The sequence below is a fragment of the Lampris incognitus genome, chromosome 2 (assembly GCF_029633865.1).
Source record: "Lampris incognitus isolate fLamInc1 chromosome 2, fLamInc1.hap2, whole genome shotgun sequence".
NCBI classification, from domain to species: domain Eukaryota; kingdom Metazoa; phylum Chordata; class Actinopteri; order Lampriformes; family Lampridae; genus Lampris; species Lampris incognitus.
Window position 1 is genome coordinate 4,703,357 of NC_079212.1, and position 23,042 is coordinate 4,726,398.

The 23,042-nt window shown below is 46.1% G+C and overlaps 2 protein-coding genes and 1 long non-coding RNA gene across 7 annotated transcripts in view; 1 reads left to right on the plus strand and 2 right to left on the minus strand.

Annotated features, from left to right (window-relative positions):
* Positions 1-9: 9 nt before the first annotated feature.
* On the plus strand, positions 10-8,976 carry wasb (WASP actin nucleation promoting factor b). Of its 3 annotated transcripts, XM_056274350.1 has the most exons (11): positions 10-192; positions 1,042-1,182; positions 1,425-1,511; positions 1,706-1,802; positions 2,351-2,380; positions 2,521-2,547; positions 2,842-3,037; positions 3,383-3,561; positions 5,258-5,796; positions 7,628-7,739; positions 7,885-8,976. In XM_056274350.1, exons 1-11 carry the CDS (start codon positions 91-93, stop codon positions 7,941-7,943), a joined length of 1,569 nt encoding a protein of 522 aa, XP_056130325.1. In that variant the 5' UTR covers positions 10-90; the 3' UTR covers positions 7,944-8,976. The 3 variants fall into 3 exon arrangements, with proteins under 3 accessions (XP_056130325.1, XP_056130323.1, XP_056130324.1); XM_056274348.1 differs by having other exon boundaries at positions 7,628-8,976; XM_056274349.1 differs by lacking the exon at positions 2,351-2,380 and having other exon boundaries at positions 7,628-8,976.
* LOC130107648 (uncharacterized) lies at positions 2,827-3,530 on the minus strand. The gene is made up of 3 exons (XR_008809821.1): positions 3,429-3,530; positions 3,165-3,233; positions 2,827-2,946 (listed from the first exon to the last, which is right to left on the minus strand). It is a non-coding gene; the product is annotated as an uncharacterized LOC130107648 (long non-coding RNA).
* Positions 8,977-9,094: 118 nt separating the features above from the next.
* Positions 9,095-23,042, minus strand: part of LOC130107646 (semaphorin-3F-like) — a 29,453-nt gene continuing 15,505 nt past the window's right edge. For all 3 annotated transcript variants that reach the window (XM_056274346.1, XM_056274345.1, XM_056274347.1), the window contains 10 exons: positions 21,223-21,337; positions 21,058-21,127; positions 20,742-20,886; positions 19,491-19,713; positions 19,285-19,373; positions 19,140-19,181; positions 14,437-14,594; positions 14,229-14,296; positions 12,855-12,982; positions 9,095-10,775 (listed from right to left, as the gene is read on the minus strand). In XM_056274346.1, coding sequence (XP_056130321.1) covers positions 10,371-10,775; positions 12,855-12,982; positions 14,229-14,296; positions 14,437-14,594; positions 19,140-19,181; positions 19,285-19,373; positions 19,491-19,713; positions 20,742-20,886; positions 21,058-21,127; positions 21,223-21,337 — 1,443 coding nt within the window. In that variant the 3' untranslated portion in view covers positions 9,095-10,370. The remainder of the gene's footprint in view (positions 10,776-12,854; positions 12,983-14,228; positions 14,297-14,436; positions 14,595-19,139; positions 19,182-19,284; positions 19,374-19,490; positions 19,714-20,741; positions 20,887-21,057; positions 21,128-21,222; positions 21,338-23,042) is intronic.

Sequence of the window (23,042 nt, forward strand, 5' to 3'; positions counted from 1 at the left end):
TATTCTGACAGTACCTAGAGACAAGGACGGGCCCTTGAATGCTGGGGACAGCCATTAAGGGGGACAACTGGGGAGATTTGTCAGGCCACCATGAGTCGGGGGTCCAAAAGTAAATCGGAGAGCGTCCACAGTTCTCTGCTGAGCCCCAAGGAGAACACGATGATGGAGGACCTGCTGGGCAGAAGATGTACTGTAAGTTCTGACCTGAGAGGGGAGGAGGGGGCTCCTGGAAGGAGTGTTGTGTTGTATGTATACGCTCAGTCACGTAGTTACTAAACAGGTTATAAAACAGGTTCTCCTAGATACAATCCTGGTTTTTCACTGCTCGTCTCTTGCCCTTGGCAGTCTACCCATTTCTTGAATTTCCCCGATGAAAGTCGAGAGACGAGCCTTTAAATTGGTGCTCTTTAGGCATCTTCATTCATATTCTTCATATTCCTCCTAAAAAGGCTGTTCCTCCGCAGCAGCAGCCACACTTAAATACATGTTGACTGCCACAAGTTTTTGCAGGTTTTAATGAGTCTCATCAATCTCAGTTCAACAACATTTCAGAACTACAGCAGCACTTTGAAAGTTTTTTTAAGAATGTCGTAAAAAATATCTCCTATACACTAATGTAAAGTGTCTATGCCAGTTCTGTACGCCTCGGTGACATTAAGTCACCACGATAGCTGAAGGCTGCGACAGGAAATGGTGGTTGAGCTATTTCTTCCTTCACTATACTGTCCACTCGCACGCCGGAGTGCAAGTTGCCACCTCGCCGACACCCTTCAAGTTACACTAAGCTAGGCGGTTGTCTGGTTTAGCAACAAAAAGCGGGGGGAGGGGGGATTATGAGACACATTTTAATGACAAAAACTGCAGTAGCAGCAACTTAAGCTAACAATAGCACGATCGCTTGCCATTCTAACACAAATGAAATCACTTGAGGAAGTGAAATGCTTTCCTCCCAAACTAGCAAGTTAACATACTTTAAATACCCCAATGTGTGGAGGCCATACTTTTTAATGTGTGCATGTGTGTGTGTGTGTCTGTCTCCAGTCTATGGCCACGGCGGTGGTGCAGCTCGTCATGGCTCTGCCTCACAGCCCATCCATTTGGAGCCTGCAGCACGTTGGGGTGGTCTGCTTTGTCAAAGACAACCCTCAGCGCTCCTACTTCATACGAATGTTTGACTTGAAGGTAACGACAGAACACGGCGGGGAAACACCCGAAGGAGCCACCTTCACGGCTACTGATACAGAAAACCTCCAGCCCTAGTCACTCTGTTGTCATTATTACACCCAATGTCGTCTGTCCCTAAATGTATGACCTAATGAACAACGACGGAGAAGGATTCGGGTTTTAATCAGAGACGGTACTCTTGCTGAGAGGCTGAAGTATTGGTTCCTTAACGTGTGTGTACGTATTTTTTTTGTCTTCAGACAGTAAAGCTCGTGTGGGAACAGGAGATTTATAACCAAATCGTTTACTGCACTTCTCGGCCTTTCTTCCACACTTTTACTTCAGAAGTAAGCATGAATACTTACTCCATTTTTCTCTGAACTTAACAATAATCATACTTTGGGTTTTATGGTTAGCGTTGCTGATTTAGGCCACGTTAAACGTCTTGAATATACTGTAACATCATGAGACCATAAATCTCAAGAATATTCTTTTGCTCCAAAATGAGTGTGTGATGACGTCTCGAGCCATTCCATCGTAGGATTGTCAAGTTGGCCTCAACTTTGCCGATGCTGGAGAAGCCGAAGCCTTCCGGAAGGTTGTGGAAGAGAAGATTAACCAAAGAAGCAACCGCCAAGGTCGGTGAGGTCAAGTAGTAACGGGGATGGCTTGGTGGAATTTTAATTACGTTTCCTTTTCTTTTTTTAAATCGCGTTTTATGTCGGCGGTTGGCCTGGTAATGGAAAGCTCTCTCTTGTGATTATGCAGAGTTGCCTCGCACACAACAGCACAGCTCAACATGTTTTCATATATATTGGTCAAACCACTTTATAGCAATTTAAAATGACAATTCTTTTTAGCAAAACTCTTAAATTATGTATCCAGTGACTCCTGTTCATTCAAAAGAGAGCCTAATTCTCTTTTACATAGCTGTTAACTCTCTCAGGCCAAAGATTTAAATACTTAGAGAATTAATACTTAGAGAATTAGTTGCATTAGGGTTGCAATATTTTACTAATGTACAAATAGCATTATTTATTCTAAATAATATTTATATTGAGTCTTGGTATCTCAAAGTAGGAAGGGAATGTGTTGACCTCAGAGCAAAATAGCATAAAAATTATTATATAAATGTCGATATTCAAACAAAACTGGTTTCACACACGCGTTTTTGTATTATGTACAGAGAAGAAACAGCCCCCCCTGGCGTCCAATGGTAAGCTGGTAACTGCCTCAAACTGAAACTAAACTTCATGGCAAACTGACATAGTATACTTTACATATCCATAGCCATATATACGTACATATATTACTATTTCCTTCCTCTTTTCACGTTTTATTTCACTTTTTTTGTAGAAAGAGGTGTTCTACCACATGGCAAAGGTAAGTACCTAATCATTCTTCCCAACACGGTCTTACGCCTAACTGCTTTAACACCACCACCACTAGCAATATTAATAATAATATTAATAATAATAATATTTATTTGTAGAGCACATTTCCTACATGAAATGGAGCTCAAAATGCTTTGCATTAAAAGGACGTGGACAAACTAAAATAATCACAAGTAGAAAAAAATATACAATAAACTAAGTTCATAATTATGTACTTCACCACACATGCATGCATATGCACTTTGTATGATACATTTTATCAACTCACTGCTGCAAAATGTAGGATCTGGCCTCCCTGGTTCTCCCTCCATGGCCACCATGGACATCCAGAACCCTGATATCCAGGCCTCGCGTTACCGCTCCATGCCTTCACCCATAGCTTCCTTATCTATGAGCAGCAAAGGGAAGAAAGACAAGAAGAATAAGAAGAAAGGCTCCAAGCTCACCAAAGCAGACATAGGGGCTCCCAGCGGGTTCAAGTGAGTGCAGGAAAGCGGGTTGTGTTGCGTTGCGTTGTGTTTTGTGTTGTCATATTGTGTGGATTTATACTGAATTTGTGCTGTATTGTGAGGTATGAGGTGAGCCCCAGGAAGTCCTTACAATCACCTGATATTGTGGACATCCACGCAGTCACCCTGTGCTGTTGTGTAGATAGACTGTAGACCACTGATCTCCCTGGAGGGACAATGAGAAGTAAAAAAAAAAAAAAATTCCTTAAGGGGATTAAAAAACTGTTTAGTGAATTTAAATTCTAGTATTCAAAGAAAGTATGTGGTAAAAAAATAAAAGCACTCCCCCTCCCATCTCTTCCTCATAATGGTCAGACATGTAACTCATGTCGGCTGGGACCCCAACAACCTAGACCCTGACCTGCTGAAGCTGCTGTCCTGTGCTGGGATCTCCGAGGCCGAGATGAAGGATGAAGAAACCTCCAAGCTCATCTACGACATCATTGAACAGTCTGGAGGCATGGAGGCTGTGAAAAAGGAGGTGAACAAAGGAGGTGAGATAATACATCATTTTGTACCTTATCGCCAAGAGAAAGGAGAAGACGTCACTCAGAGAGAGAGAGAAAAGACACGTGAGAGAAGGGAACAGTTCGCAAGGGTCTATAATCTCCTCTATAATCAGAACAGCGTTTGGTAAATTAATTGAGACAGTCTCGGATGTTTTCTAGGTGTCGACAACAGGGCCTTCAGGATGCTGTGCAGCGTTATTATGTTATATACATGACGAAACACTCGCGGCCACATTACACGCGCCAAACGACCAGACAAACCGGAAGACGCTGGCAGTGGCCCCCCCTACAGGAAATGTCACATGACCTCGTCCAGCTTTTTTAAAAATTTGTATCTCTCAAACGTTTCAAATTCAAATAATTAAAAAAAAAAGCTTCACTTGAAAGAGCAACATTGAGTGCCTCCTTGTTTAGCAATAGTCACTCGGAAGTTGTTTGTCAAATGCTGCTGAGTTATCGTTTGAATCCTTGAATCGTAGTCATTCTGGCAGCACGGTGGCCCAGGGGTCAGCGCTGTGGCCTCACAGCAAGGAGGTGAAGGTCCCGGGTTCGAAACCCCAGGCCGTCCCAGCTCCTTTCTGTGTGGAGTTCGCATGTTCTCCCCGTGTCTGCGTGGGTTTCCCCCGGGTCCTCGGGTTTCCTCCCACCATCAAAAAGACACGCATGTTAGGGTTCACACTCCTGCCTGTGCCCCTGAGCAAGGCGATGGAAAGAAGGACGGGAGTTGGTGCCCGGGCTCTGCGGATGCCCACTGCTCCTACACAATAGGATGGTCACATGCTGAGGACACATTTCATTTGTATGTATGTACAAAATGACCAATAAAGAATATTCTATTCTATTCTATCCATGGTGAAATGTTCACTGTGGGCCCAATAACAAGGATCTCATTCATGACTTATTATGGGCTAGCAACGGAAGCACAATTCTATGGTTAAAGTAACTTGACTGATCACTCCGTATACTTTCAAACACTAAATAAACAACCGTACACAAACACAACAAAAGTAACTGGTTAGTTCCTGAAATGCAGCCTGCTACTGAGGTCATGTGACAAGAGACAAAATGACATTTAAAGGATTATTGCAGGCAAAACTGCGTTTACATGCACAGGTCAGTGGAGCTACGGTTACAGCTCGACTAGGCCATGTAACTGGACTACTCTCGTTGTCCCAGTGCACAAGAACCGGGGGGAGAATCGATTTATGGACGGAAGTATGTCCGACCCCGGTACGGCGGGTGGCGATATGCCCCCTTTCAGCTGGTTGCGCAGAACTCCTAGGCCAGTTCGGGGCTGACCGAAGCGTATACATGCCAGAGTAAATCCATCCCCAACCGCATCATCTAGGTGTGTTGGTCCCACTTCGAGGAAGTCGATTTAGTACGATTTCAGTCAGACTATCGTGTTCACATGTATTTCAAAAGTCCAGTTTTAGTCGGACTAACACAATAAATCCACCTTTTCTAACATCATGTAAACGTACTGGCAGCTGGATGTCGCTCATCTCACTGCTTTCATTGTCTCTGGGCGGCCTCCGAATCCCGTCTGAGAGGCCATCAGCAGAATATGCTTTGGCTCAATTAGTCCGGAGTCACTTGTTCGAAAATACGAAACTCGAGTTCATTTCAAGAAAAACATGCCTTGATTTGTGTTCAAGTCATTTTTCCCTTCTCTTTTCAGCTGCTGCCCCTCCACCGCCTCCATCTGGCCGACAAGGTCCTCTCCCCCCGATCCCCAGCCACGCGTCCTCCCCCACCCCGGCACCTCCTCCCTCACGTGGCCGCTCTGGCCCCCTGCCCCCTCTCCCAGGTCAGCGAGGACCCCCTCCACAGCCTCCCCCGGTCCGTGGAGGTCGGAGTGGTCCTCCGGCGCCCCCACCGCACTTTGGATCACCTCAGCCCCCGTCGTCTCGGTCCTCCCAATTACCTCCACCCCCACCTCCCATATCCTCTCACACCTCTACTCTTCCTCCTCCACCTCCCTCCGGTACCCAACCCCCTGCAGCCACCCCGCCTCCTCCAGCCCCATCCATGCCCAACAGAGGAGGGCCCGCGCCACCGCCTCCTCCCCCACCACCCCCACCACCCTCCTCGGACTTCCCTCCTCCTCCTCCTCCTTCTTCAGTCGGCAGAGCATCTCCAGCTCCTGCGCCCCCGAGAGGTGAAGACTCCAGAGGTGCCCTGCTGGATCAGATCCGCCTCGGGAAGAAGCTCAGAAATGTAAACTGGATTTACTTTCAAATACAAACAGACTGTATGTTCAAATTTGACATTACACATATGTTTACATTTACTTTTACTCATTTGAGAGAAACCTTTATCCAAAGTGATTTACAAGAGGGTCAGCAACTGACAGATACATTCGAGCGCTACCAACTGGCGTCATGAAGTGCTACACAGTAATCAAATCATAGAAGTACCATGTGAAGTTGTGGTAGTGGCAGTACATAGGAACACCATAGTAATATGATATAATGTGGTTGTAGCAGGGGTACATTTGCTGCAGAATAATAATGTCATGGCCAAGAGTGCATGTTGAATGCAAATGTGCCTCAGACCATCAAGAGATGAACAGGAAAATCGTAGCACAGAATAGATCAGTATTGCCACAAAACAGTAAAACGAGCAAATTATGCCACGAGAGCAAAACTACGCAAGTAGAAAACAGCAATGGCAGACACCAATACTATGACTACTACTACTACTACTACTACTACTACTACTTTCGGCTGCTCCCGTTAGGGGGCGCCACAGCGGATCATCCGTTTCCATCTCTTCCTGTCCTCTGCATCTTCCTCTGTCACACCAGCCACCCGCATGTCCTCCCTCACCACATTCATAAACCTCCTCTTTGGCCTTCCTCCTCTCCTCTTCCCTGGCAGCTCCATATTCAGCATCCTTCTCCCAGTATACCCAGCATCTCTCCTCCACACATGTCCAAACCATCTCAATCTTGTCTCTCTTGCTTTGTCTCCAAACCGTCCAACCTGAGCGGTCCCTCTAATATACTCGTTCCTAATCCTGTCCTTCTTCATCACTCCCAGTGAAAATCTTATCATCTTCAACTCTGCCACCTCCAGCTCAAATAGATAACAGTCACTGTAGTCACTAGAAAGTGCCACTAGAAGCCAGGCCTGAAAGAGGAAAGTTTTAGGCCTGAAAGAGGAAAGTTTTAGGCCTTCCTGGTAGAAAGTAGTTGAGTGAGTAGCTCTGGTGCAGACAGGGAGTTTGTTCTACCAGTTTGGGGCCAGGAGAGAAAGGTCTGGACCTGGAGATTGTGACCTTGGTAGCAGGCAAAGATTGTAAATCATCCAAGAGGTAGAATGATTAGGTCCAACAGCAGTGTACATGTTAATATGGGTTTAGAGGTTAGTCGGTGAAGTTCCTTAAACTACCCAGAACAACGAATAGGTTTTGAACTTCCTTCGTGTAGGAACAGATGTGAGTATAAGGACTCAAACTTTAATCCATCCATACACATACACATTATCTATGTGTACACTTGATACCCTGTATTCAGCTGAACACACAGCGTGATGTCACGATTTAAAAAAAACAGTGTCCTGGGCGTCCAGGTGGCGTCGCGGTCTATCCCGTTGCCTACCAACATGGGGATCGCCGGTTCGAATCCCCGTGTTACCTCCGGCTTGGTCAGGCGTCCCTACAGACACAATTTGGCCGTGTCTGCGGGTGGGAAGCCGGATGTGGGTATGTGTCATGGTCGCTGCACTAGCGCCTCCTCTGGTCGGTCGGGGCGCCTGTTCAGGGGGGAGGGGGAACTGGGGGGAACAGTGTGATCCTCCCACATGCTACGTCCCCCTGGCGAAACTCCTCACTGTCAGGTGAAAAGAAGCGGCCGGTGACTCCACATGTATGGGAGGAGGCATGTGGTAGTCTGCGGCCCTCCCCGATCAACAGAGGGGGTGGAGCAGCAACTGGGACGGCTAGGAAGAGTGGGGCGATTGCCTGGGGAAAATTGGGGAGAAAAAGGGGGAACAAATTCAAAAAAAGGGTCCTGACATCTGTGTGTGTGTGTGTGTGTGTGTTGCAGGTGACAGAGTGTTCTGATCCATGTCCGCCACCATCGGCAGAATCAGGCGAGGGCATCGTGGGAGCTCTGATGATGGTCATGCAGAAGAGGAGTAAAGTCATCCACTCCTCCGGTAATTTACATGACCGGGACGGAGCGCTGCTCCTCCTCCTCCTCCTCCTCCTCCTCCTCAGTAGAGCCTCGTGTTTTGAAAACGTTAACGAGCACACCTGCAAACGTGCAAAGCCTCACAGCTCTGTGTCCGTCCTCTGTTTCAGATGAAGATGAAGAGGAGGGCGGGGACGATGAAGAGGACGATGACGAATGGGACGACTGATGCCAGGAAGTTCTTGCTTGCGTGTGTGGAGAGTTGTTTGTGCTTAGTCATAAGTGTGTTGTTTGAACCGTCTCAGGGTTTTTACTGGCTGCAGACTGAAGTGTGACTTGCACTTCATTCAGACTGTGTGAGATTTTGCCCCTTTTCCACTACATGGTACCGGCTCGGCTCGGCTCGATTCTTGTCGTTTTTCATTACCGTAACAGTACCCCCTGGATTTTCGGCTCCCCCCCACCATTTTCAAATGTACTTTTAAGATAACTCCGCTATGGCGGGTGATGTCGGGTTCATCCGCCTTGCTAGCTGCTTGGGTGGAACTAGGACGTTTCTTTTAGGTTGTTCTTTGGATGGCGTATTTGGGCAAGAGTCACATTCGTTCCCGTTTTTAGTTTTGCAAGGATACGAGAGGGCCTCGCTGATTGTTGTCGTTTCTTTAGCAGGCTCGTGTCCATTTTCTGAGGGTCAGCTGTGGCCGACATGATTACGCTCGTCGAGGCAGTTGCTAGCTAGCTAACGTGACAGCAACCTGCCGCTAGCTAGCTAACAGCAACCTGCCGCTAGCTAACGTGACAGCAACCTGCCGCTAGCTAGCTAGCTAACAGCAACCTGCCGCTAGCTAACGTGACAGCGAATACAGGGCGGGTTGCCGCAGCGCCGTGACTGACGCTAGCCCTTCTTTTGTCCAAAGTTGTCTCGCCGGGGAATTGAGCACAGAAAGCACGCTGACTTCCCTCCCAAACATAAAAGTATAATTCAACATTAAACATGTTTATGAGGCGCAGCTGTAATCGATCTTACTTTTGTGAGAAAAGCCCAAAACCGCTCCTCAGCGAGAAAAGGTCCAGCCTCTCCTGGCGCCGCCGCTCCTGGCGCGCACTGATGACGCAGCGACGCGTTTCTCTGACCAATCAGAGGTCTGCATTGATTTTGGCACCGCTCCAGTTTTTGTTTTTTGGGGGGGGGCTCAATAAAGGTGGTACCAGGAAAGTGGTACCAGTTACCAACTTGCCGGCTCTAATGGAAAAGGGAAAAAGGGCGAGTCGAGCTGAGCCGGTACCGTGTAGTGGAAAGGGGGCATTAGTAAATCCATAATTCATTGATAAACCACTGAACGTGGATGAGGTCCTATTCAAGACTCAGCACAGGCCCACTTGAGAATTTAAATATCTTTATGTATTTGTTTGAACTGTTCCAGTGTAGGGTTTATACACGTTACAGCACGTGGCACTGTCACTCAGGATGAGGAGGGTGGTTGATTGAAAGACATTTCCATTGTAAACTTCTAATAAGACACGCTGGCCGAGCAGTCAGTGACGCCGCGTTGTGGCGCAGTACACCGCGTATCGAATCCCGCACCGGGCAAGAAAGTAACCGCTGCCTATTAGTAGTTTACACCACCCTACCGATAATCGGTCGTGCAGTGAAAAAGAACCCATGGCTTACGCAACTTTCCGAGACACAACATTTCATGTGGCAAAACAACAACAATTAATATCAAATCCGAGCCATGTCTCATTCCCTGTTTTCATAACAAAATGAAAGTAAAAAATTATATTCCTATATTATTTTTTTTTTGTCATACACCTGTGCAAAGATCCCTCTAAAACCACCACCATCAAAGTGCATAACAGGAGGAATACTGTTACACTAACAGATATGTTATACACAACGTTAACGGGTACAACACATACGTATAGGTCAGTAAGACATGTGACAAATCCTTATACAGTCTATGACGACATCCAACGACAGAGTACATCACACTCCACAGCCAGCATTATCCATCAAGCTAGAGAACCGATCAACAAACAGAAGGTAGGACGTACGTACATAGGGCTGGGCAACACTGACAAAATCAAACGTGGCCATATTTCTTACTGAATATCTCGATATCGACAATGTGACGACATCAATTGGACGACTCAACTGAAACAAGTCGAATGAGTTCAGGAAATTGCATCGATTTACTGTAACGCGGCCTTTAAGACCAGGGAACGACGACATCGAAGTTGTTTCACCATATTACCAGGACCAGTCCAGCCTCATATCGCGATATCGATATGAAACCGATATATTGCCCAGCTCTAGATGTACAGTTTCCAAACAAACAAACAAGCATGCAAAATATTTTTTTCATTTATTCATGTCCTTACATTACTGTTATTATTATTAATTATTATTATTATCATTATCATACATTACAACAGTAAATCCAACAGATCTTGAACATATATTATATCTTACAATATATTACATTTTTATTTCAAGATACTTAGAGATGGCCACGAGTGCTTTCACCTGCCTCGGTATGAAGGGAGTACATACTCTATATCTGGTGTCAAACATGGAGGGCCCCCCCACCACCACCACCACCACCACACCCCCGGATCATCTGTACAGACTGGTGTTGGATTGTTCCTGGTCCGTCTAGCCGAGTCCTTGTTCCTGGTTTTCCGTGTGCCGGCGGCTGGTTCGCTTACGCTGCTGCTGCTGCTGCTGCTGCTGCTGCTGCTGTCGTTGACGCTGCTGCTGTTTCGGGCTTTGCTTTTCCCAGTAGGACTGGCAGTACTGGTTAATCAGTCTGATCTCGGGCGGGAACGGAGTGGAGGTTGACAGCTCCCCCGCCGGGTGGGCTTTGGGCTCCTCGTCCTCGTCCCGAGAGCTGAGGGCCAACGCAATGTCTCGGTCGAGGATGCGCAGCGCCACACGGGCCACGGTGTGTTTGAAGTTGTTCTCGGTGGCCAGGCAGTGGTAGAGCCCGGTGTCCGACTGGTTGAGGGTCTTAAGAAGGATGCCGTGGTTGGTCTTCAGGATGCCGCCCGCCCGGTTCAGCTGCGGAGTAACGACGCAAGAATGAGAAAGAATTTATTGGTGGCACATTACAATAAGCCGTACTAAATTGTCCCTTGCTGGGAATGTGTCAGCCCTGTGATGGCCAGGCGGCCTTTCCACGGTGTCTCCCCGCCTGCCGCCCACTAACTGCTGGGAAAGGCTCCAGCATCCCACGACCGTGTGCTGGGTAAGCAGTTTGGATAATGGATGGACATTACAATAAGGCGTACTTTATAAAGGTTTTCTAAGTGATCACTAATTAGTTAATTATGTTAATATCTCATCTGTTGATATGTCATAAATCAGTGATCAAAAGTTATAACACACTGATAAGAAGTCTTTGGGTTGACAAGTTAGGAGCCCATATTTTATTAATACAAGTCTTCATAGACGTTCTCACAAAAACCACATAATTAGACGAAGATAGCCAAACCACTAACCACTAACCAACCTTAACTTAACCACTCTGTCTATATTTACTGTCACTACCCAACCTTAACTTAACCACTCTATCTATATTTACTGTCACTACCCAACCTTAACTCTGTCTATATTTACTGTCACTACCCAACCTTAACTTAACCACTCTATCTATATTTACTGTCACTACCCAACCTTAACTTAACCACTCTATCTATATTTACCGTCACTACCCAACCTTAACTTAACCACTCTATCTATATTTACCGTCACTACCCAACCTTAACTTAACCACTCTTATCTATATTTACTGTCACTACCCAACCTTAACTTAACCACTCTAAGTTTGTATAGGGCTCGCCGAGAATGTGAGTCGGCGGCCCTCATCAGTCACATGGTTTCTGTACTGAGAGGATGTCTGTGGAAATTCTCATTGATAAAATGTGGGCTCCAAACCTGGTAACCTAAAAAGTCACTGTACTAGTGTGTTGTAACATCTTATTACTGATTTAGGGCATAACGCATTAATAAATTAGACACTAACCATTGATGAAGTCATTACTGACCACTGGTCTTTATAAAGTATAACTGACTGCAAGGTGGTACCGAATTATTTTCATCTGGAATTGGGTTTTGAGGTTTGGGGTTATTTCCAGTGAGGTTTTGTAAAACCATAATAGAGCCTTTTCACAAACGTGGCAGACATACTTCCTCTTTGTTGCAGCAGGGTAGAGATCTGTTGCCTCATGCCCACAATGTTGAAATGCCACCATTCTGTTGCCTTCAACTCTGTCTGCGAGCGCTTGATTTGTGTTTCAACATGGTGTACAACACAATACAGATGTTGTCGTTGACATATCTTTATGTTTCTGTTGTTAGCTGACTGCACATCTGAAAAAGTGGTTTGGTCAAGGATCACAAAATGTTAACTGGCTAATCAAAGCTAATGGTATCCCCCCCCCCTTTTTTTTCCCCTCCCCAACTGTATCTGGCCGGCCAACTACCCCACTCTTCTGAGCTGTCCGGTCGCTGCTCCACCCCCTCTGCCGATCCGGGGAGGGCTGCAGACTACCACATGCCTCCTCCGATACATGTGGAGTTGCCAGCCGTTTCTTTTCACCTGACAGTGAGGAGTTTCACTAGGGGGACGTAGCGCACGGAGGATCACCCTAGTTCCCCCTCCCCCCAAACAGGCACCCCGACCGACCAGAGGAGGTGCCAGTGCAGCGCACATCCGGCTTCCAACCTTCAGACACGGCAGACTATGCCTCCTCCGATACATGTGGAGTCACCAGCCACTTCTTTTCACCTGACAGTGAGGAGTTTCACCAGGGGGACGTAGCTTGTGGGAGGATCACGCTATTTCCCCCAGTTCCCCCTCCCCACCAAACAGGCGCCCCAACCGACCAGAGGAGGCGCTAGTGTAATGACCAGGACACATACCCACATCTGGCTTCCCACCCACAGACACGGCCAACTGTGTCTGTAGGGACGCCCGACCAAGCCGGAGGTAACATGGGGATTCGAACTGCCGATCCCCGTGTTGGTAGGCAACGGAATAGACCGCTACGCTACCCAGACACCCTAATAGTAATTTAAGGGCTGCTACTGTGCGTTGACCATATTTGTGATAAGGTTCTCTTCTTCGTGCTTACTTACCACTTTCCTCTTGCCGTCTGTCTGGAAGAGCCACTTGACGGTGGCCTGCGGGGAGCGCGGCTGACACTCCAAGAACGTACTGCTGCCCTCCACCCCGAACTGGACTGTCTCCGTTAGACGTTTCTCAACTGCTCAGATGAAGGAAAAGGAAGAAAAAACATTGACAGCTAACTGATGAAAACCTTTCGGTAAAAACTCAAAAGTGTCCGTGTCTTTTTTAAAACTGGATCCTGAAGATCGTCGTTTACCTGGCCACTGGTGTTTGACCACTTGATCCTGTTTCCACTGATACAGATTCGCAAAGTGCTGTTGTGTCAGCACCTTACCCACCACCAACCAAAAAAAATGTCTGAACCTGAGTTTTATTGATGGATTGATATTGTACCATGCGTTGGTGAAGGTCTCTTATGAGCTTGGTTGACCATATCTGTCTGTCAGCCACAACAACTGCGCTACCTGCTTTATTCCTTTGCATTTGGCTTGTGTGGAGAAGATATCAAACATTGTACACATCATCATTTTCACCAGGAAATTCCTACCTGACAGTCCACTACTACTACTACTACTACTACTACTACTACTACTACTACTACTACTACTACTACTACTACTACTTTCGGCTGCTCCTGTTAGGGGGCGCCACAGTGGATCATCTGTTTCCATCTCTTCCTGTCCTCTGCATCTTCCTCTGTCACACCAGCCACCTGCATGTCCTCCCTCACCACATCCATAAACCTCCTCTTTGGCCTTCCTCTTCTCCTCTTCCCTGGCAGCTCCATATTCAGCATCCTTCTCCCAGTATACCCAGCATCTCTCCTCCACACATGTCCAAACCATCTCAACCTTGTCTCTCTTGCTTTGTCTCCAAACCATCCAACCTGAGCTGTCCCTCTAATATACTCCTTCCTAATCCTGTCCTCCTTCATCACTCCCAATGAAAATCTTATCATCTTCAACTCTGACACCTCCAGCTCCACCTCCTGTCTTTTCATCAGTGCCACTGTCTCCAAACCATATAACATAGCTGGTCTCACTACCATCTTGTAATCCTTTCCTTTAACTCTTGCTGGTACCCTTCTGTCACACATCACTCCTGACACTCTTCTCCACCCACTCCACCCTGCCTGCACTCTCTTCTTCACCTCTCTTCTGCACTCCCAGTTCTTTGGACAGTTGACCCCAAGTATTTAAAGTCCTACCTGACAGTAATGAGCAAGTATTAAAGCAGGCATGATTTAGATTTCTTGGATTATCTGTTGGAACCTCTATTGTCTCGAAGTCATCAGGGCTAAAAAGTATCAAAAGAGGACATTTGCTGGCAAGTACTGTAAATCTTCAGGATTATAGCTTAAAATCGTGGAGAACTGGACAAACCTTTGGCATTGAAGCCTCTACACTGACGCAGTGGGTCACCATGTCTGACGTCCTGTCTCCTGCTCCTCCTAGGACAGCCAAGTATGGAACAAAGGTCAGCTTAGGACACATTGAAAATTAAAGTGCACGATTCACATGTCCGCAGTGGACTGTGAAGGACGTTTAACTTTAACCTATGTAAGTGTTGCGAAGGGATGGGGCGACTGACCTCTTGGTGGAGGGGGTGAAGGCGGAGCAGCTCTCTCCGTCCCAGGCGCAGTAGGGGTCCCGGGCCAGACAGCAGTCTGAACAGGCCCTGCCGTACACACCACACCGGTGTAGTGACACCTGGGTCAGACCCGCGTCCGACGACACGTACAGCTGTTGCTATGGTGATGAAATTAAACAAATGAATAAATAGATAAGGAAAGAAAGAACAGAGATAATTAAAGCTGCAATCCGTGACTTTTCACCATTAATACTGCTGCTGCACCAGTGTTCGCCCTACCTGGTCAAAAAAGTACAACAGTGGTATACGGAGACTGGACAGTGTCTCCAACCGTGTTAAAGATGACTGGCTATATTATGTAATCTTTTTTTTGTGGATTTTTTCCCCCAATTACCCCACTCCTCCGAGCCGTCCCGGTCACTGCTGCTCCACCCCCTCTGCCGGTCTGGAGTGGGCTGCAGACTACCACATGCCTCCTCCAATACATGTGTCACCAGCCACTTCTTTTCACCTGACAGTGAGGAGTTTCACCAGGGGGATGTAGCGTGTGGGAGGATCACACTACCCCCCCCCCAGTTCCTCCTCCCTCCCGAACAGGTGCCCCGACCAACCAGAGGAGACGCTAGTACAGCAACCAGGACACACACCCACATACGGCTTCCCACCCGCACACACGGCTAATTGTGTCTGTAGGGACGCCCGACCAAGCCAGAGGTAACACAGGGATTCGAACCGGCAATCCCCGTGTTGGTAGACAAAGGAACAGACCGCTACACCACCCAGACACCCAATATGATATAATCTAACTCCATGGTACTGATGGATAAAATAACCATTTATTAATGGAATGCTGTGAGTCAGAATCTTCCTGTAACCATCTCGACAGGCAACGTTAAGATACCTGGATACTGTCACCTCCACCAAACTGTCTGACCTGTCTGCTCTCAACTGTACTCCGTTACTTCGATCCACTGAAGAAGACCACACCCTCTCACTAATCGGTAGGACAGCAGCAGTAAAAATGTAGATAGTACCAAAAGTAAACGACGTTTTCTCAATGACCCCAGTTGAACCGACCGTTAAGTGGTTCAGTGCCCTGGACCAATAGTTTCTACTGGAAGTGGAAAAACAAACGAGAAACTGACAACATCACACAAAACCCCCAAAGGCTGTCGGTCTAGCCACCCTAAACTTCTGACACTACTATGGGCAGCACGGTTCAGGAGGTAGAGCGGGTCGTCCAGTGATCGGAAGGTCACAGGTTCGATCCCCGGCTCTTCAAGAGAGTGTGCCGAAGTGTCCTTGAGCAAGACATTGAACCCCCAACCACTCCTGATGAGCAGGTTGGCACCTTGCATGGCAGCCTCCACCATCAGTGCATGAATGTGGGTGAATGTGAGGCGTACACTGCAAAGCACCGAGTGGTCGGTAGACTAGAAAAGCGCTGTATAAAGCAGTCCATTTACCATTCCACTATCTGGCTTTCCATCTTCAATTTATTACCAAATGGCTGCAGCCAGAGCAACAATTAAGCCATACTCGGCTGGAAATAGAACAAAGTGCCTGACCTCCCATTTCTCTCCGAATCAGTGAGGAAACATAACTGCTTTAGAAATCCATTTATTGCAATGATTATGACAGCCTGGTGGAAATTCAACTCTCAGGTTACTCTATCCCCACGTAAACTCACTCCAATTTGGCACAACCTAGATAGTCAGGTTGAAAAAAAACCCACCATTAATCTCCAAGTCTTGGAAGCGACAATATTTCTGAAAACAATTCGTTTTTATCATTCCCAACATTAAGCCGGAGGCATGACATCAGCTTTCTGCAACACCTCCAGCTGCAGCAGTCCCTGAGAGCAAGACTCAAATGAACCGACGACCTTCAACCACCTCCAACGATCAATGAACGCACTCATATCGCTAGCTTAATAAACATTTTTTAGAATATATAAACTCTTGTTAAAACAGGGCTGAGCGTTGGTGAGAATCTGGCGATATGATACGTATCGCGATACAGGGTTATGATTCAATTTCCGGTGATATATTGTGATACTGTAAGAAAGGTGATATATTGTGATACCATCAGAAAGGTGATATATTGTGATACTATAAGAAAGGTGATATATTGTGATACTGTCAGAAAGGTGATATATTGTGATACTGTAAGAAAGGTGATATATTGTGATACTGTCAGAAAGGTGATATATTGTGATACTGTAAGAAAGGTGATATATTGTGATACCATCAGAAAGGTGATATATTGTGATACTGTCAGAAAGGTGATATATTGTGATACTGTCAGAAAGGTGATATATTGTGATACTGTCAGAAAGGTGATATATTGTGATACTGTAAGAAAGGTGATATATTGTGATACTGTAAGAAAGGTGATATATTGTGATACTGTCAGAAAGGTGATATATTGTGATACTGTCAGAAAGGTGATATATTGTGATACTGTAAGAAAGGTGATATATTGTGATACTGTAAGAAAGGTGATATATTGTGATACTGTCAGAAAGGTGATATATTGTGATACTGTCAGAAAGGTGATATATTGTGATACTGTAAGAAAGGTGATATATTGTGATACTGTAAGAAAGGTGATATATTGTGGTTTCATAGGCCTGTGTTCTTTGTGCTTATGCTGCTTCCTGTCTCAGTTGACGTTGTTGGGTTGGAGTGGAAGAGTCAAATGGCTGAAGATAGATTACAACACTGTTGTCTAGCGCTCGTGGGGTTACACACAACACAACATGTTTGTCATGAACCTTTACATGTAAATAATTAATAATCCATACAGTGGTTTTGAGAATCGATACAGTATCACAAAAGATAATATCGCCATACTTGAGTGTATCGATATTTTCTTACACCCCTAATTAAGAACAGATGATCATGTGTCTTTACCACCACCAAGTGGGAAAGAGGCCTCGCCGTCATCACAGATGTCGACTTCTGGAAGTATATTTGTAATAGCAGACTTATTATGAGCGGTTCTTAATAATTAATAAAGATTGCCTTTACAGGTGGAGAACCTGGACACCACTTGCAGATTAACTCTGTGTAGGACACACTGGCACGCAAATTCCCTGTGTTCAAGGCTCAGCGTATTCGGTTTTTATTTTTCAAAGCCTTCCAGCATGCGAATTTCACCACAAGAGGAAACTGTTACATAACCTCACATGAACAGGAACAACTTTTGGATCCGCGGAAACACAAAATCCAGGTGAAAATCAGTTTACAACGATTTGCTCCTTTTAAAAAAATCTGGGTATTTGTCGGTGAAATTCGGTAAAAACCAAAAACGCCAAGCCTTGCCAGTGTTGTATGCCACACCTGCCGACAGCACAGATATATATAAAAAAGACATTTATTAATGGAGAAAAGTCACAGATTTCAGCTTGAAGCTCCGAGCAGAATCTGTGTTGCGAATCCATTTTGAACAATGCAATATTGAAGCAGAAGTTCTCAATCAGGTCCTCAAGTGCCACCAATTTTGGTTTTCTACTTATCTGTTGTTCCAGTTACTCAAACCAGGAGGTTTTACACCTGGAATAACAGGTGAATGTAATTGCAGAACTCCTGCACTATTACCACCACCACTACTACTACTACTACTACTACTACTACTACTACTACTACTACTACTACTACTACTTTCGGCTGCTCCTGTTAAGAGTTGCCACAGCAGATCATCCGTTTCCATCGCTCCCTGTCCTCTGCATCTTCCTCTGTCACACCAGCCACCTGCATGACCTCCCTCACCATATCCATAAACCTCCTCTTTGGCCTTCCTCTTCTCCTCTTCCCTGGCAGCTCCATATTCAGCATCCTTCTCCCAGTATACCCAGCATCTCTCCTCCACACATGTCCACACCATCTCAACCTTGTCTCTCTTGCTTTGTCTCCAAACCGTCCAACCTGAGCGGTCCCTCTAATATACTCCTTCCTAATCCTGTCCTTCTTCATTACTCCCAGTGAAAATCTTATCATCTTCACCTCTGCCACCTCCAGCTCCTGTCTTTTCGTCAGTGCCACTGTCTCCAAACCATATAACATAGCTGGTCTCACTACCATCTTGTAAACCTTCCCTCTAACTCTTGCTGGTACCCTTCTGTCACACATCACTCCTGACACTCTTCTCCACCCACTCCACCCTGCCTGCACTCTCTTCTTCACCTCTCTCCTGCACTCCCCGTTACTTTGGGCAGATGACACCAGGTATTTAACCCTAACCATGTACTATATACATATAGTAGAGCGCAGTATATCTATGTTCATGCTACATTTGTATTTTCATACTTGATGCATCTCTGGCTACATAAGTATAGGTATGCGTAGGGGTTACTGCCATTTGCAGATGATACACCTGCCACTGCAGTATCTTCCATGACCATTATATTTGTGTATACGTTCTCAGTACATCATTTGTGTATTCTACATCTATAACCCACCTGTGCACTCTTATGGCGAGGTGACATCTGAATTTCCTCTTGGAGATTTATGAAGTGTCATCTTATCACATCCTATCATATCTTAATGTATCTCATCTTATCTTATCTTATCTTATCTTATATTAACTACCTGGCAGAATAGAAAACCAGCAATATTGTTGGTACCTGAGGACCAGATTGAAAACCAACTGCATTAAAATGAATATCCCTTATCACACATATCACAGAGAGCTCTACTTACTCTTTTAGAAGATATCTTCATTGTTTTCACAGGCGCTCTGCTCTGTAAATAAGTAAACACCAAAACAAACAATCAACACACATCAACACAGTCTCATCCATCGGATTAATGTCGATGTCATTTCAGACTAAATTTCAAGACGTACCCTGAACACCTCCACTTCCTCGAGAGTCAGCTCCTCCATGTTGGTTGGATCCTTGGGCAAAACTATAACTTTCTGGACAGTACCACGATCTGGGGGTGGGGGTGGGGGGGGTGTGGAGGCAATAATATTTGAGATATATGTTTCCTTCAGTGCAGACTCTTACAAGATATGCAATTCGAACACATTCTATCTGCATCTATGATCACCTGTCCCCAGGAAGAGCACCTCGTAGCGTCCGTCCACAGCGTCCACCTGGTCCACCACCATGGCTGTGTAGCGGTAGTCCACGCCGGTTCTGACCACTAGAGGACGCCGATGGATGGGATAAACAGGATGGTTCATGAGTGGATGAGCCCTGATGAAATTCACAGCCTCATCGGAGAAGTCCTTGGAGGAGCGAATGCCCGGAGTAAATGTTCCTCCTGGACACTGGGGTGGGAAGATGAAATAAGAAATAGTGACATTTACTTTTACATATATACTTGTTTAAACAGTTATTTTATCTTTATTTGGATTGGTCAAGTGGGGTTGCCAACTCTATGCGACTCCATTCCTGGAGATTCCCCCCCATCCTTTTCTCCCAATTGTACTTGGCCAATTACCCCACTCGTCCGAACCATCCCGGTCTCTGCTCCACCCCCTCTGCTGATCTGGGGAGGGCTGCAGACTACCACATGCCTCCTCCAATACATGTGGAGTCACCAGCTGCTTCTTTTTACCTGACAGTGAGGAGTTTCACCAGGGGGACGTAGCGTGTGGGAGGATCACGCTATTCCCCCCAGTTCCCCCTCCCCCCTGAACAGGCGCCCTGACTGACCAGAGGAGGCGCTAGTGCAGGGACATACCCACATCCAGCTTCCCATCCGCAGACACGGCCAGCTGTGTCTGTAGGGACGCCTGACCAAGCCGGAGGTAACACGGGGATTCGAACCGAAGACCCCCGTGTTGGTAGGCAATGGATTAGTCCGCTGTGCTACCCGGACGCCCCAGGAGATTTTTCTTTTTTACATTTTTATTGATCTATCTATTATAGGAGGATGGGGGGAGAGCACGCCTTTATGCCCTTCACCTTCGTCGTACTATTCTAACCACGGACACATACATTATTGATAGTCAGGGTAAACACTGAATATCATGACAATGAGAGAAAGGAAGGGGTGACAACCAGCTCTAGGGCCAATTCACATAAAACCAGCTGCTGCCATGACCAATAAAAAACAACCCATCAATAACAGCGATAACATATTTGACATTAATGGAAAGCAATGCAACAGTCTTTACTTCATAAATGTGTCATATGAAAATGCACTAAGCGTTCACCATTCACTACTTAGGTGTAAAAAGCCTCCCAGACAGCAGGTACCCCTGTGGGCAACTAAAAGATCGGTTGGATCTGGTTTGGTTCGCTTGGCTGGTTTGCTTGTGAACACATTACGTCGAAGGTGAGTGAAACGTACGGTTCCAGGCCGAGGGAAGGGGATTTTGCCCGTGTACTCTGTCCAGTGGTAATTATGGCCGTGTTTATGGGCAAAGGGTCCGTTGAAAACATTGCGAATGTCGGCCATAGAGTACACGCAGACTGCTGATCCCTTGAACACAGAGCTGGAAAAAAAACAAGCGTGAGAGGATAAAGGGATTTAGTCCCGGTACAAAGACGGGGAAAATCAATGCTATACTGCAGGTGTCTACAAAATGTAGATCAGATCTGAGCTTGGGGGAGGTTTAGTAAAGGCCTACGACATGGTGTATCAGAAGCATCCAGGATGGGCTCACCCCGCCGTGGTGAAGAGAGCATACACAATAGGGTTTCTCTCGTCCTGCGTGGGCTGAATGAAGACATCCCCTGAAACCAGAACGATAGAAGGGCATGATCAATAACACGCCAGCGGAGGCACTTTCAATTAAAATACAATCTGGGGTAGTTTTTTGTCGCCCTACTCAGTTCATCGAACGGCGTCTCCACTCCATCTTCTCCTATCACGGAGCAGATAAGGCGAGCCTTGAGAAACGTGGTCCAACGGTTGAGCAGTGACTTCTGGCCGCCCTCATCATTCTGGTCAGAGGAACACAGTTAAGACTGGGCAAGAATTCAACATTATCATGTGTCCTCTTCCAAAACAGTGTTGTGTCGGGGTGTAATTCGGATGGTGTCACATCGTGATGCAGGATTTTGTTGTCTGAATTAATGACACCCAGAATCTGTTACCTGAGAATTCTCCCACAATGAGGTCTGAAATACTTGAAGGCGTATTATTTAGAAATTAGCTTTGGTTTGATATCATACTTTCCATTACCAAACAGTTCAATATGATGAACCGCAGTTGCAAACTTAAACATATGTATATCCATCCATTATCCAAGCCGCTTATCCTGCTCTCAGGGTCACGGCATGCTGGAGCCTATCCCAGCAGTCATTAGGCACCAGGCGGGGAGACACCCTGGACAGGCCGCCAGTCCATCACAGGGCCCACACACACACACACACACACACACACACACACACCTAGGGACAGTTTAGTACGGCCGCTTCACCTGACCTACATGTCTTTGGACTGTGGGAGGAAACTGGAGCACCCGGAGGAAACCCACGCAGACACGGGGAGAACATGCAAACTCCACACAGAGGACGACCCGGGACGACCCCCAAGGTCGGACTACCCCAGGGCTCAAACCCAGGACCTTCTGACCGCACTAACCACTGCGCCACCGTGCCATATTGGTATATAAACACAATTTCAGTCCTCATAGATAATAAGGACATTTTACACAAAAATAAACCCCTGTTTTATCGCTCCTGGTTTGACAACAGAATTTTACTAGTTGGTCAGTTGTTAAGTAGAAACGGTGAGTTACTGTCATATTCAGAATTTCTTCAAAAATGTAAGATACCAATCACACCCAAAGAATATGCTATTATTTTTGATGCATTCCCATGGGTTCTCTTCAGTTTTTAAAGAGTTGCAACCTCACAGAAATGAACATTATTAGCTTTAAGCAAATCTTTACTGGAGATATGCATGTATGTATATGTACATATGTATATCGTGATATATATTGATCTTGTGTGAAATTCCCTATGATTATTGTGATGGTAGTATCCTCATGTTGGCCAGTACTATATGCAGTCATGCTAACACATAAGGCCATTCCTTACATATGGAGCTTTGAAACTGCATTCATTTGGTTTCATTCTGGGTTCATGGTGGTTTTGGGAAGTTCCTAGTATGGGTGTTTTTTTTAACATGCTGGTGCATGAGGGTTTCATCCCCGTGTCAATACTGTTTATCCTTTTTGATCCCTCCGTCGTGTTCTTTCTTCCCTGCTGCTTGAAACGGGGCCCTCCGCTCTAAGTGCCAATATCCCGAGGGCATCTTTTATAAATGCATGTGCATAGACTAATGATGGAATAACCAAAATGCCTTAGCCTTCTTTGTTTTGGACTTTTTTTTATCCTCATAACAGGGTGCCAAACCTCTCTCTCTCCTCCCAACACATCGCCCTTTGTTTGGTAATTTAGCTGACTGGTTTATGGACCATTTATCTTTTTTAATTGCTCAGTGTTAACAACCTCAACCACACTTAAGATAGCAAGCAACACAAACACGGCTACACATAATGGGGACGTTATTATCTCTGACTCTGTTTACACTTGGTTTTAAAATGTGTTTTGGGCGATCGGATCACACGTGGACCGCGAGACACATCGCCGTTTACACCTGTGTCTGTCATGCATCTCCAAATGCGTCCTGCTGACCACT